At 35.0% G+C, this 15,938-nt stretch overlaps 1 protein-coding gene across 1 annotated transcript in view; it reads left to right on the top strand.

The window, feature by feature from the left end:
* HMCN1 (hemicentin 1) overlaps positions 1-15,938 on the top strand; it is a 464,244-nt gene that overhangs the window by 372,421 nt on the left and 75,885 nt on the right. Inside the window, exons 63-69 of the mRNA XM_015543796.2 lie at positions 34-183; positions 2,573-2,732; positions 5,022-5,146; positions 5,375-5,558; positions 6,153-6,250; positions 7,144-7,422; positions 12,988-13,184. Of these exons, the coding sequence (XP_015399282.1) occupies positions 34-183; positions 2,573-2,732; positions 5,022-5,146; positions 5,375-5,558; positions 6,153-6,250; positions 7,144-7,422; positions 12,988-13,184 (1,193 nt within the window). The remainder of the gene's footprint in view (positions 1-33; positions 184-2,572; positions 2,733-5,021; positions 5,147-5,374; positions 5,559-6,152; positions 6,251-7,143; positions 7,423-12,987; positions 13,185-15,938) is intronic.

Below are 15,938 nucleotides of genomic sequence, written 5' to 3'. Positions count from 1 at the left end.
TTATGTTTTGTTTTGCTTTGTTTTCACCTCTAGAAAATTCTGACTCACTTGAAGTACATATTTTGTCTGGAGGTAGCAAACTCCAAATCGCCCGGTCTCAACATTCAGATAGTGGAAACTATACATGCATTGCATCAAATATGGAGGGAAAAGCACAGAAAAATTACATTCTTTCAATTCAAGGTATGTGGGGTATGGGTGGCTCCTGTCTGGCTAAGTCAGTAGAGCATGTGACTCTTGTGAGTTCAGCCACACATTGGGCATAAAGCTTACTAAAAAAAATTTTAAAAAGGTATGTGGGGTACACTCTGATTCACCTTCAGTTTCTTTATTATATTCTACCTATAAAACAAACAAGACTACATCTAAAGAGATCATTTATAATTGATTGAAAATACCTTTCTTTGTAATTTTTTGGATATTTTCTTTTTTCCAGTTTTGTTGAGATATAAGCACTGTCCAATGATGTGACTTACAAAATAACTTTAGATATACAAAAAATATTGTCAATTTTCTATCCTATATTTATCAGTAGAGTTGTACTTTCATGAAAATGGTCATAACTGGAAAAAAAGAATAATAGATGTGTCATAATCTCTGTATTTTTTCATTTTTACTGAAATGATTTTCCAATAGTATATATTCTATTGAATTACTTATTTATTTTAATCTGGTATAACTTGTTTTGAGCCAAGCCTATAGATCTGTTTTTATTTATATAGATAAGTAAGATTAACTTATGAAGAGATTGTACTGTGTTCTAACTGCAAGTCAGGGATTGGTTAAATTTCAAGTAAGCATGGATTTTTTACTATTTTGGGGTGAGCATAGGAGCATTAATTCATTCTGCACTTAATCAACTTAATTAACACCTACTATGTTTCAACATAATGCTGACCACTAGATGGATGGAGAACTTTCATACTTTCCATTTTCAGTAAACCTCTGATTATTACTTTTGGCCTAATGTTTAAATTGGAGTAGAAGTCTAACTTGAAACTAAGTTGAATGCTGGCTTTTTCTGATTTTATTACAGTTACTATGAAAAGAATTTCTCATAAATTATAAAAGTAATTGAATATTTTCTACCTATTTTGTGCTTTGCTAAAGCTAACTTCAAAAATATTTATTTTAGTTTTATTGAGATATAATTGACATATGACATTGTATAAGTTTAAGTTTCACAGTGTAATGATTTCATAAATGTATATATTGCAAAGTAAAATTAAGAACCATCAACTAAAAATTAAACCTAGGAAAAATTGAAATAAATTTATGACTATCGATGGTTTCTCTGATTAGGGATGCTTTGAGATTTCAGAAGCAAGATGAGAAAAATAACTATTCAGAGATTCAGGGTCAGGGATTATGTCTAATTTAGTTTAATGCATTAACAATAATAAGTGGTAATCATGGGTAATGTGGTATGACCAAACATTTCATCAGATACTTTATGTATGTAATCATATCTCAGGACTACAAATACATGTATAGGGCCTAGTCCAGTGATTGTCATATATTAGCTACTCATTTTAGGAGTCTCATTAAAACTCCTATTGATTTGACTAATTTAGTAACTGTAAATTCCGCAAATTTACATAGGGATGTGCTGTTAAATATTTAACAACTGACTCTGCAGACAAAAAGGTCCTGATTTATAGCCAATCATTTGCCAGCTTCTATGGTGTAATTATTCCCATTGTGACCCATTTCAAGCTCCCAATATGACGTCACTGAACATGGAGTAGGGAAGATGTATAAAATTGGCTCTTGCGAGCTGGTGTGCACTACCTCCAGCATACCACCATAATTATTTAGAAGAGGAATTCAGATGTGTTTCTGCTTGATACCATTGTCAACATTTTTGTAGACATTATTTCTCAATCAAATCATTAACGTGAAAAGCAAAGCTGGCTAGAAAGAGTATAGAAGAAATAATTGGATCTTGAAACCTACAAGTCTATCCATTGTTCAGAATGAATAATATTTAAATTGCATTATGAAGAGAGAAATAACCAACCTAGATACTCTTCTCAGACATTGATGCCAAGATTTCATAAAACACACTCCTGAGCTGTTCTAATTCTGAACTATATTGAGGATTTAATCTAAAAGTGATTCATTTGGCCAGGAAGGGTGCCCATGAGGTAGATTTGTCACTAGCTTGTGTGACTAAATAATTGTATCAACTTACAAATATAACAGGATTATTGAACTGTTTCCTCTAATCATTCCTCATTTAAAAGTAATTTATGGGGGGCCGTGGGTAGCTCAGCAGGGTAAGCATCCAACTCTTGATCTCAACTCAGGTCTTGATCTCAGGGTTGTGAATTCAAGCCCCATGTTGGGCCCTGCGCTGGACGTGAAGCCTACTTAAAAATAAAAAAAATTAAACATTAAAAATAAATAAGTGTAAAAACAAATAATTTATGAGGATAACAATAGTTGGATCTTTAACCACAACCTAGGAAAAATATGAAATAAAGATGGCATTTTGTTCTATGATTCTATTATTCATTGGAATTTATAATCTTGTGTTTTGTTAATGAGAATCTTAATCATTTTCCCAAAGTTCCTCCAAGTATTGCTGGTGCTGAAATTGCAAGTGAAGTCAGTGTTCTTCTAGGGGAAAATGTTGAGCTGACCTGCATGGCAAGTGGCATTCCCACCCCACTTATTCAATGGCTTAGAGATGGAAAGCCCATAAATAGCAGTGAAACAGAAAGAATCCGGTATGTTTTAAAAGAATCTTTACATCATTAATTGTAAGATATTCTTCAATGCCTTTATTCTTCAAATTTCACATGAATAATACCAAATTCAGTGCCATGGGAATTTGGCAATCATTGTATTTAGAAAGAGAAAAGATGACATTTTGAAGAATTGGACACAGAAACCCTCCTTAGAGAATTGCTTAAAAGTGTGTGTGTGTGTGTGTGTGTGTGTGCGTGCATGTGCATGTGTGCATTTCCCTCATCCATCAGCATCGATGAGTGCTTGGCTCATTTTGCAAAAAGAGACAATATCATCATAACCTAGTTCATTCCTTGTAGTGATTTGTCTAAATCCCATTTTCTGCTGGTACTTGTTACCCATGCAACAAACTATACAGAGATGAGATAATTACATGGTAAGGGCTTCCTGCTCCCACTTCCTTCTCCAGGGCTTCCTGCTCCTGCTACTTTCAAAAACAAATACCTTTAGAAGAACAGTCCAGAATTCTAATCTCTACTAGATTACTTCATCACAAAAGCCCCATTGTATACACATATTTGAAGAATCAGACGCATAAATAAGCATTAATTAAATGTATTATACACTTTATAATTTTAAATCAATATTTTAGATTTAGGGTTTGGACTGTTTTCTAGTCAATGAATTGAATATACATGATTTAAAAAATGATAAGTAAATGTTGGGGTGCCTGGGTGGCTCAGTCGGTTAGGCGGCTGACTTCAGCTCAGGTCATGATCTCACGGTCCGTGAGTTCGAGCCCCGCGTCGGGCTCTGTGCTGACAGCTCAGAGCCTGGAGCCTGTTTCAGATTCTGTGTCTCCCTCTCTCTGACCCTCCCCCATTCATGCTCTGTCTCTCTCTGTCTCAAAAATAAATAAACATTAAAAAAAATTTTTTTTAAATGATAAGTAAATGTTATTTTCTTTGAAGTCATTTTATATTAAAATGTAGATATTTGTTCCCTTTAGAAGATTGAGTACATTACCAAATGATATTTTAGAGATACATTTTAAGTTTTATTTCTTTGGTGTGGACATATCTCAATAGTTAACAAGTATTTAATTATTTTTATTAAATCCACTGATATCAACCTTATTGCAAGCCAAGCACCAGAAAGGTGGTAGGACCTAAGATCTTATGTAATATTTGCACCTAAGAATTTATGATCAGTCACTCGTCTCTTACAATAAGATCCCAAATGCACTTGTTCTTATATCTAACTTACTGATTATTTGTTAACAGCTCTGCAAATAAGTATATATGGTTTGTAAGTGGAACAATTTGCCAATCAAATAAAGTAATTTTTTCAAGGTCAGCTTCCATTTCCCTTTGCTTATGGCAACTTGCTTTTTGTTTATTCATATGATTAAACTCATTTAATTTTAAAATTGATATTTTGAAAATGAAAAATACATTAGACTCAGATAATATTGTAATTTTTGGCAATCATATGTCATAACATGATAGGGTAGAAGTGGAGCATTTACTTTTGACATTGGAAGATTCTAGTAAAATCACTATTGTAGGAATAACTTTAGAAAGCCATTTAATCTCTTTCTAAAACACGGGAAGTTTTATATCAAAGTTTTATTTGATAATTAATGGTGTGTGAAGGGGATAAATAATGCAATAATCTTAACTTAAATATCTTTGACAGTCTAACAGTATAGTTATTTACTATTATGTAATTCAAAGAAAAAGCTCTAGCAATGTGTAGAAAAATTTTTGCAAAATATACCTCTACAAAATAGTTGTCACAGTTTAAATAAGCTATCCTATTCTCCTTCCCATTAAAAATATTACTAAGTCATATATAGTTACTTTTTGATATTTTTTTAGTTTCTTGTAACATTCTTCAAATTTCATACCAGAATTTTTAAAAATTTTTTGTTTAATAAATTTTGTTTAATAATTTTTGTTTAATTTTATATGGGTAAGGAAAAAGTATATTCACTTTGAGAAAAACATGTCTTTGGGATAGAGAAATTCCCAATCTGATTTCATTCGTTCCCAGTTTTTCTCATAAGGAGGTGGCAGATATAGGACGTGAATTTTAGTTGGTTCTGTAGAATTTCAGTTGGTTGCCTGAAATCTCCAGTTTTACTAGCTCTGAGTTTAACAGACCTCCGTATACTTAGTGAAAAAGATATGAACCATTATATATCTAAGATGAAGGTGCATTTTATGGTGGTATTTCTTTAAAGAACACAATAAGCCAGAGTGAGTTTTCAAGCTCTAAGCTTCACATGAATCATCTCAGTGCCTTTATTGTGGCGTTTTCTATAGGGTGACTGCAGATGGCAGCACATTAAACATTTACGGAGCTCTCCCATCCAATGTGGGGAAATACACATGCGTCGCTACTAATCCTGCTGGAGAAGAAGACCGAATTTTTAACTTGAATGTCTACGGTAAATGTGAAATTTCACTCTCTTTTGACTATCCCACCTTAGGAATCTATCAGTAGAAATAAAAATTCTAGCAGTAGGTGTCTGGAGCATTTAGTTTTAAAATCTGATGTCACTGCTGTTTCCTTTTGGGATAAGCAGCAGTATGGACAATTGTAGTTGAAATGATTTGAACTAGTAATGCACACCCCACCCATTCTCTCTCTCATTCTCATTTTCTGCGGAACATAGTTCCACCCACAATTAGGGGTAATAAAGAAGAAGCAGAGAAACTAATGGCTTTGGTGGATACTTCAATAAATATTGAATGTAGAGCCACAGGGACACCTCTACCACAGATCAACTGGCTAAAGAATGGACTTCCTCTGCCTCTCTCCTCCCATATCCGGTTGCTCTCAGGAGGGCAGGTTATCAGGTAAGCTTTGATTTTGTGTGATTTGCTAGACAGATAAAGTCACTGTGACTGTAGGCTTTAACCTCATCTAAATGGTGTTTAAGAAATGTTTTTTTCATAAGGTTTCGCTGTTGTTTATTTTTCCCTTTCACTATCTTTTTAGAAGAGAGAGGATAACAACAATAAAATTGAAATGGTTTTTTATTCTTAGTTAAATGCTCACATTTTAGTAAATTTGTATAAAACAGGTCTTGCATAGACAGATGTATGTATTGCATATGTATTTCCAAGAACTACTATTTTAGATAAAACTTTCTATGGAAAGGTAATACGAAGATGCCTACCACAATCATGTGATTTTCACGTTAGCATCATTCTTTATTAATGTATACTTGAAAAATATTCACTCTTAAATTATATTATATTTTTAATAGCATACTGTCAGTGCCTGATTAACTTTGTGGAACAAATTGCATTTGAGGCATCTGTATTTTGTAACCCTCATAACTAAAATTTCCCAGCATAACTCATAATCTGTGTATAAATCAGAAATATTTTCTTTGTACATGTTGAATGGGATTAAATTATGAAATATGGGGTCAAATTGTTTTTCAGGATTGTGAGAGCTCAGGTGTCTGATGTTGCTGAGTACACTTGTGTGGCCTCCAACAGAGCTGGGGTGGATAATAAACATTATAGTCTTCAAGTTTTTGGTATGTCACAAAGATGCCCCTAGTATTTTACTATGTGTCCAATATTAAGCAAAAGGCTTATATTTAGATATTGACATATCAGAAGAACTGGTAAAATACGATTTTAGTAACTAGGAAAGAATGTGTTTTCTCCCAAAGGGTCCATATTGGAACATACTATCTGTCAAAATACTCTTCTAACCTGGAATCTTGCATTAAGTCAAATCTAAATTTTTAAAAATTGCATTTCAATCCTAACACAAGGACCAGTCTTTTCATACAAAGAGAAAGTTCAGAATGTTTTCTAATAATATTAGTGGTACATTCAGAGTATTTAAAATATAAATGAATATGCATATATATATGTCTTTGTGTGTGTATGTGTGTAGATGGAGAGACGACCTAAAACATTCCATTTCTGAAATATTAAGGTTTACTGGTCCAAATTTCTACATCCCAAAGAACATCTGAGAATAGTTAAGGAACAATTTACTACAGCCTACAAATGAATTTTGATGGGTTATATAAAACTTACTCTAGAAATTGGTATTATTTTATTTATTCCACATGCAGCAGTTGAAAGTATACTTCTGTAATTATAATATGCATTATAACAAATTAAAGAGACAAACCTAAAAAGTTCAAAAATGGCCAAAACTTAAAACAGTTTAATTTTGTATGTTCTGCAAGAAAACAGTCCTGAGGTTTCATTGCTAATATTTTGGGAGATTACTATTTAGCCTATCCAATACTTTTTTTTATAATAGGCAGTAATTATTTATATGCTATTTTAAATTCTATATTTTAGTAGATCACAGAAATACTATATAACTGAACCATAAAAAATTTTTTTAATCTAACTTGGTCTCAATTTATAAGAGATGTGTAAGTTTTACCTGTTGTTTTCTATATAGTGCCACCAAATCTGGACAATGCGATGGGAACAGAGGAGATCACAGTTGTCAAGGGTAGTTCTGCCTCCATGGCGTGCTTTACAGACGGAACTCCAACTCCCAGGATGTCTTGGCTTAGAGATGGCCAGCCTCTGGGTCTTAATACCCGTCTGACAGTAAGCACTCAAGGAATGGTTCTTCAGCTTATCAAAGCAGAGACTGAAGATTCAGGAAGGTACATCTGCATTGCCTCAAATGAAGCTGGAGAAGTCAGCAAACACTTTAACCTGAAGGTCCTGGGTAGGTAAACATTCAATAATTGGGAAACAAGTGACAATAGAGATTTAGTAAATAAATGTAATTCTTAGAATCACTTACTACAGCGACAAAATTTATAAATATTCATTGCATTTCACATTTCTGTTTTGTAATTTACCTAGGTTTACTCTTTGTGTGTGTGTGTGTGTGTGTGTGTGTGTGTGTTTATTTTATTTTTGAGACAGAACATGAGCAAGGGAGGGGCAGAGAGAGAGGGAGACATAGAAGCCGAAGTAGGCTCCAGGCTCTGTGCTGACAGCTCAGAGCCTGACACGGGGCTCAAACCCACAAACTGTGAGACATGACCTGAGCCAAAGTTGGACGCTTAACCAACTGAGCCTCCCAGGCATCCCTACTCTTTTTTTTTTTTTTAATTTTTAATGTTTATTTTTAAGAGAGAGAGAAACAGAGTGTGAGCAGGGGAGGGAGAGAGAGAGGAAGAGGCATACAGTCCAAAGCAGGCTCCAGGCTCTGAGCTGTCAGCACAGAGCCTGACACAGGGCTTGAACCCACAAACCATGAGTTCATGCCCTGACCCGAAGTTGGATGCTTAACCGACTGAGCCACCCAGGTGCCCCTATCTAGGTTTACTCTTACCTGAAGCATGTTAAATTTAAATTATTTTGTTTCCCCTCTGCTTAAAAGATGAAAACTTCTACTTGTAAAACATTATTCATTAACAAAGTCATACAACCAATCGCTAAGTAGATTTTTAAGTTTTTTCAAGAACGAAAAGCTCTTGATAAATTGCAGTTTGATGGAAAAGCATAGTATGTATACTATTTTATGTTCTTTCACACAATCTTTCCAAGTGATCCAATTATAGATGATAGTTATCATAGTCATTTCAAAGAGTCTACTTCCATTTACTCTTGTGTGCATTAAAATGAATATTTGAAATGAGTATTACAATGTTCTACACACAAACAATTACTATAAAGAGAAAACACCCCATTTACTTGAAATAAAAACTTTTGACTTTGGAAGAGAAATGAGGATGAATGGGATGAACTATTTTAATAATTAATTGTTTTTGGAGTTTAGTTTGTTTTTTCACTACAATGTCTGTAAAACATCAGCCTCCTCAGCAAACAAAATGTACCTCACAAGGAACAATAAGAATAATTTTGGCAAGAGGCTAGCCTATGTTTTCAGGATGCCCTGTAATCTTTCTCTTAGTACCTATACCAATTTAATCATTTGGATAACGTTAAAAGTCTGCTACATCCTTAGTTAAGCTCTGTGATGGGCAGTACCCATCTTTCTTATTGCTGTATTCCCAAGATTTAGCTTGGCATTTGACACGTGAGGTTTATTCGTTGGATTGAATCGAATGGAATTAGATACTTGCTAGCTTCATTAAAGGGGGTTTTAACTGGAGCAGCCTGGGTGGCTCAGTCGGTTAAGCGTCCGACTTTGGCTCAGGTCATGATCTCGCGGTCCGTGAGTTCAAGCCCCACGTCGGGCTCTGTGCTGACAGCTCAGAGCCTGGAGCCTGTTTCAGATTCTGTGTCTCCCTCTTTCTCTGACCCTCCTCTGTTCATGCTGTCTCTCTCTGTCTCAAAAATAAATAAACATTAAAAAAAATTTTTAAAATAAATAAAAGGGGTTTTAACTGTAGAGGGAGGCATAATACTATCTAAACAAACAAAGAGGAGACTGCGGTGTAGACAGGTGTTCCATAGAATGAAGGGTGGTAGTGGAGGTGCTACTCCAGGGTATTTAGAGACAAAAGACACAAGAAAGTGTGCATCTGTAAGGAGGGGTGGAGTAACAAATTCCGGTACACCAATTCACAGAGTATCAGGAATAACAAGAGATGACAGAAATGTGATCTTGTACATTGACTATACATTATGTGCCAGGCATGTTTCTAGTCATCATGCAACAAAGAAGTGCTGAACACCTACCATGTATGCAACATATGGCCTGGTCCAACACGTGGCAGTGTGGTAAGAGAGAAAGCATAATCCTCTAGGAATTCAAGAACCCAGCAGCAGAATCACAACCCAGAGCATTTCTTGACGTAGAAAACTAAGGAAGAAAATATCAGTGATACTGTTAGCATAGTGTACAAAGAACAACCTTTTTAGCTGCAGGGTTTATAAGGATAATATTTTCTTAAAACAGATTTGAAAACTGGCTTAGCAGAAAGATGAGAAGTTTCAGCATTTCAACATCTGTTGAAAGCTAATTCCATTAAAAACCTGAAAAACTCTTTACTTGGATCAGCGCTACACTCCAAATCTGAAAGTAACCATCTTAACCTGGGGAACGGCTATTCTTAGCTTAATGCTCTCCACATGGTGGGAGGTGTCATGGTGGATTAGTGGTTCTGAAAAGTCCAGAGTAAGAAGAATGATGAAAACAAGGGAAAATGCTCATACAAAGTAAAGCTAAGGAGTTTCGACAGGGTCCAGGCTGTGAAGGGGTTTGTTGACCACATTAAGAGTTTGGTTTTTATCATAGAACAATGGGAAGCCATTAAAAGTTCTAGTAAGTGGAATGCCATGAGTAGAGTTGCAGTTTGAAAAGACCACTCTGAGTGCAAAGTGGAGAGCTACTTGGAGCAGGACAAGAGTGGATTCTGAGAGACCCATGTATTGTTAGGAATTGTGTTTGGCTGTGAATAGCAGAGGCTAAGTATGGCAGCTTGAACAAGTAACTTTTGTTTTTCTTGCTGAGTGAGATGTCTAGAGGTAGGCAGTAGCTGTGTTGGTTAACCAGTTCAGGTATTTACAGTTCTCTTGACCTTTACATCATGGTTGTCAGTGATCATGCATTGTGCGCTCACCACCAGCATCAGTAGATTCAACAACAGAACAGGAAAAATAGGCAGGGTGAAGAGTTGCTCCTCTAGAGATTTTCTTAGAAGTCCCACAAAACCACTTCCATTTATATCTCATTGCTCAGAATCGTCACATATCACTCCGTCTACTATCTACTACAGAGGCTAGGAAATGTAGTTTTTACTGATAGCCCCAACAAAACTGGCTCTGATAATGTGAAAGAAACAAAGAGGTAGATAATATTGGGTGGGTGCCTAGATCCAGAAAAGAGGCGATGTTAGTCCAAGTAAATAGTATTGTAACTCAGATTAGTAATGGAGGTGAGAGGAAAAATGTATTTAGAAATGATTTCAGGTAGAAGTAGTAGGACTTACATGAGGATTTGGACACAGGAGAGTGATGAAGAAGATATCAAAAATGACTCCTAGTTTCGGGCTTATGTGACTGAATGATTGATAGATCCATCACATAAATGCAGGAAATGCTGGAAAAGGACCAGGTTTGGAGGGATAAGATAACAGGTTCAGTCTGAATACATGTTGAGAGTGAAGTAGTGTCCAAACATTTCACTGGAGATGTTTATCTGATAATTAGGTGTATGGGTCTTGAGCTCGGAAGAGAGATCTAAGCTAAAAGCATAAGTTCTGGAGTCATCAGAGTATGTGCACCTCCTATTCTGTCCAAAGTATAAGACGTATGAACAAGTCCCAGAATAAAATTGTTCACAATCACTTAACATCTGTAAGACCTGGTGACCGGGGTTTGAATCAGGTGGGAGCTTACAAAAAAAGCTTACAAGCTTTTGAGGCTAAAGGCTATGCCTGATTAGTCTTTGCATCCACAGCGATTGGCACATGGTAAATAACCAATAAGTAAAAGGAATAAAGAATTGACTGTAAGTCAAATGGAAAATCAGATAAGTGCTTTTGAGTGATACGGGATAGAAATTTTATTGTCGATGTTGAGAGAATCAAGAGAGGATTTATAGTTTTTACAGATAAATTTAATGACCTTAATGTGACCTTGATAGTATTTGAACATGCTCAATTAGGGGATGGGGCTATTGGAGAATGTTCCAGTAGAAGGAATAACATTAGTAAAGTCACAGAGCAAGAAAAGACTGGACTTGTTGAGGGAAAAGAAGTAGTCTAATTTGAAGCCTAGGTTACATATAAGTATATTAAAAGTACATAATGTTATAAAGATAAATAAAGGCCTTATTGATGAAGCTTTGGAAGCCATGATAAGGAGTTTTTCTTTAATTCAGCAAGCAACATGGAGACACTGAAATACTTTAAATAAGAAATTTTGGATCATTCTAAAATGCACTTAATAAAATGGATTTTGACAGCAATACATAAGATGGAAGAAAGTAAAAAAGAACGGGTCAGTGGTTAAGAAACTCTGACTTCTTAATTACAATCTGAAAAGGAGTATAGATTTAATGTATTATCTTTCTCCAGAAAGGAAAATGAAAACCATGGGTGGATTTTTTTTCTTTAAGTAAGCAGGTTTTAATAATAATACCAATAGCTGGGTGGTGAGTAATGAGGAGGGCTCTTGTATTGAGCACTGGATATTGTATGTAAGTGATGAATCACTAGATTCTACTCCTGAAAACAATATTACACCATATGGTAACTAACCAGAATTTAATAAAAATTTGAAAGAAAAAAAAATACCAAGAGCTGTGGTAGACATTGAAATAGTAATAACTTTTTTAAAACCTTTAATTATAAAATAAAACATATTCAGAAACACAAGAGAACTGTGTAGTTTATACATTATCTCATCGAATGCTCACCATGATCCTATTAGTTAAATAATAGTGCTGTCCTTATTTTAGAGGTTTGCCCAAATGCACTAACCTAATAATTGTTGGAGCCAGGACTCCAAACTCAGGCTCTTTGACTCCAGATGTTCTGCTGTAAACCTCTGTTTTAAACTGTGTGCCTTATTTAAAAAAAAAAAAAAAAAAAAAAAAAAAAAAGTCTAATCCTTGGAGCTGTCCAACAACTATTTTGGCTGCCTTGTGAAATAGTAAGCTGGAAATGTTCATAGAAAACTTGAATGATCATTGTATGGAAAGACTGTTTTAAAGGGATTCCTAAACTTGAGAGTAGTTGGACTAAGGAACGTTAATGTTTCTTCCAAGTGTTTAGATTCTTTAACATCCTCTTGAGAAAGGTAATTTAGAAATATAAATAACAAAAAAGGAAATTATTTCTGCCCAGACATAACAAATGTGTTTTATGCAGAAATAGTCTCCAAATGTAACCGTTTTTTCTTCTGCTTAGTCATTGTTTCCTCTTACAGTTCTGCACGGAAAAGATGATAGCAAAATTCCACAACATTTGCCTGTTGCTTTAGACAATAGATATCTAGAAGGTACAAAAACACACTGCTATGTTTAAGTATGTCTCCTTAAACAATGATACAAGATGGCTTTAGTTTTTATTGTTTTCAAATCTTTGCAGTTAGGTAAGACTCCTCTAATTATCTGAATCCCAAATGCTGAGCTATAATTACCTTTCCATTTACTTCATGATCTATGATAGGCATGATCTGTCCCTCTTAAAATACTGCCAGTGACAACGGGTAATAGCGTGTAGGAATTATTTTGGTATCTTTGTTTTAACCAATTTATATTATATGAACATACATTTGAGTTGAATTTTCTTTTAAAGGTTTTCTAATCAGCAGTATTTTATCAAACAGCAAGTTTATTTTGTTGTTGTTTTTAATTCCCTTTAAATAGAACCACCTCATATCAATGGATCTGAAGAACCTGTAGAGATATCAGTGATTGTTAATAATCCACTTGAACTTAACTGCTTTGCTTCTGGAATTCCAACTCCTAAAATTACCTGGATGAAGGATGGAAGGCCCCTCCCACAGACAGAACAGATACAAACTCTTGGAGGTGGAGAGGTCCTTCAAATATCTAGTGCCCAGGTAAGTGTCAAAGTCAAAAAGTTATTTAATCCTGGGTTAAACCTCTCACTTGCTAATGGAGAAATTATGTTTTAGAATCCAAATCTCAGATACAAATCAAGTCCAAAGACACAGATCTCTCTCTGTAACCTTAAAAATGGGTAAATTGGTTCTATGGTATGCCTGATTGGGTAGACACAAGGTAACATGACTAAAAGAGCAGTAGGAGTATCATATTAAACTCAGAAGAAAGCAAGATGCTTTAATTTCTGCAAATTTTTCTCAGTGCTATAAGTGATAATATATTTCCTGAAGCTCTTAATTTGTACCATGCAGCCCTTTACAAAAGTGGCAAAAAACAATCCAACATATATACATATGAGGTCTCAAAGAGCATTTCTGGTCTCCAAAATGAACTAGGAGACATACGAATCTGAACAGATACAATTTTTCAATCAATTCAGTAAAATTGACTGTTCTTTTAGTTTGTGTTTAAGGAAATTCATCTTAAATTAAAAATATTAAAAAGAAGCATGTCTGGGATGTCTTATTATAACAATCTTCTGTTTTACTAACAAAGACAAACCTTATATTACAGATATTCTCCATCTGTGCCCTAATACCCTCATCTGTAACTTTGGGATAAAAATAGTGATAATACCTAACTCCTACACTTGAGAATTTCAGAGATCATCTAACATGATGTGCCTAGACTGGTGCCATAGGCATGTAGTAATGTTAAATAGAGTTAGATGGAATTGTTGTTTTTCCTGCTGCTGTTGTCATTACCATAATCATTGTTCCTTTAAACCTGGAATAACAAATTATTTAATTATATTCTGTGTGCTTTTTCACTGAGAAAAGAGGAAGGAAAGGGAGCCGGAAAAAGAGAGCTAAGGGTTATAAAGTGTCTACTGTGTCAGTCCTATGTTCAACTCTGGGCTCTATCACACCAGTGACTCTCATGACAACTCTTTGAGGCAATATCTTTATCTCCACTCTACACAGCCAGAAACAGGCACAGAGAGATTAGTACTTGCATGACAAGTTTGGTGATAGAGCTGGGTCTCGATCCTACATTGGGTTCAAAAGCCTTACCAGTGGAACTCAGCACATTTCTGGTTTCAGTATCAAGGAGAACACGCCTTCCATTCCCCTCTTTTCTTTCCAACAAACATTGCAGTAACTCAGAGGAAACTCGAGTTAAATTGTTAAACCACTTACTGAATGAAAATCCTTGAATGTTATAATTTCAACAGATAACAGATCCAGAAGAATTTTGTAACATAAAGGGAAAGGAAACTGTGTGGAATCGAATTATAAAAACAAAGAAATGATGGTAAATAAACCCTAAATGAAGATTAAGGCCACATCACAGTAGGTCTTAAATGGAAACATTATATAGTTGGGTTGTAACAAAAGGAGACAAAGATCCCACAGAGTATTAGTTGGTGACCCACATGCACTAGCTATTGTGGAGAATACAAACATAATACATAAAACATGTCTCAGCCTTCCAGAAGTTTCCAGTTGTCTAGAGTACATAAAACTACACACATGATAAAATTAGGAAAAGAAACAGTTAAAAAAAAAAAAACATTCGGGGCGCCTGGGTGGCTCAGTTGGTTAAGCGTCCGACTTCGGCTCAGGTCACGATCTCGCGGTCCGCGGGTTCGAGCCCCGCGTCGGGCTCTGGGCTGATGGCTCAGAGCCTGGAGCCTGCTTCCGATTCTGTGTTTCCCTCTCTCTCTGCCCCTCCCCCGTTCATGCTGTGTCTCTCTCTGTCTGAAAAATAAATAAACGTTAAAAAAAAAATTAAAAAAAAAAAACATTCAAGATATTTTCAAAGTAGAAAATTAAATATTATTAACTCCCAAGACTGATCTTGGTTCCTCTGCTCCTCTGTATTTTCATAACGTTTTGTATGTATCTCTATTATAGCACTTACTACATTAAATTTCACTTATCTGAACTTTGTCTTTTCGTGTATGCAACTATAGTATATAGTTATGACTGGCACATAGTGGCTGCTTTGCAAATTCCAAATTGTGTGCTAGAGACAAGAGTTTCCTAAAATATCTTCCATCAAACGCTAGTTCTGTGAGTTATTCCACTGGGGGAAATTCTGTAACCAAATACAGTTGGAAAACCTTACATACTATACCTTCCTCTTCTTTGTGAACCATAGTGCATGTCAACAATTCCACAAAATACTGCTCTAGAGAAATCTGATTAACTGTACCTTTTCAAACCCTCTATAAACAGAACACAGTTTAGAAAATGTAGCTAAATATAATGACTGTAGGCATGCAGAAGGGCACAGGTTGTCAGGAAATATTTAGTGGAGGAGGTAAAGACTTAAGAGTAAACTTGAATGATAGTTCAAGTTTGGTTAAGTCAAAACAATTGGGGGGAGGGGGGAGCAATATTAACTGGGAATAAAATTAGTTGATAGAGAAAAGTTGATTTTTAAGGGTTTTAGACATTGATGGTAAATTCATAAATTATTCTCCAGGCAGTGGTCCATCATTTTGAATTCTTAATTGAAGGACTATGTGAGTGTCGTGCTTCTTAAAGTTGCATTTAAGTATTTTTGCAAACATACCAGTCTTAAATTTTTTCAAAGGAGTTTTTGCAACCTACAAAACAGTTTTTCCATAACTTATAAAGTCAATTTTGAATGCAAGAATTCAAAAACTCACAATATTCTAGTAATGTTCAAGTAGTAAAAATAAATGAAAACGGGATTTTTCTGCTTTTCCAAAATACACTTTT

The sequence above is a fragment of the Panthera tigris genome, chromosome F3 (assembly GCF_018350195.1).
Source record: "Panthera tigris isolate Pti1 chromosome F3, P.tigris_Pti1_mat1.1, whole genome shotgun sequence".
Taxonomy (NCBI): domain Eukaryota; kingdom Metazoa; phylum Chordata; class Mammalia; order Carnivora; family Felidae; genus Panthera; species Panthera tigris.
This window is presented reverse-complemented; position numbering and strand designations above follow the sequence as displayed.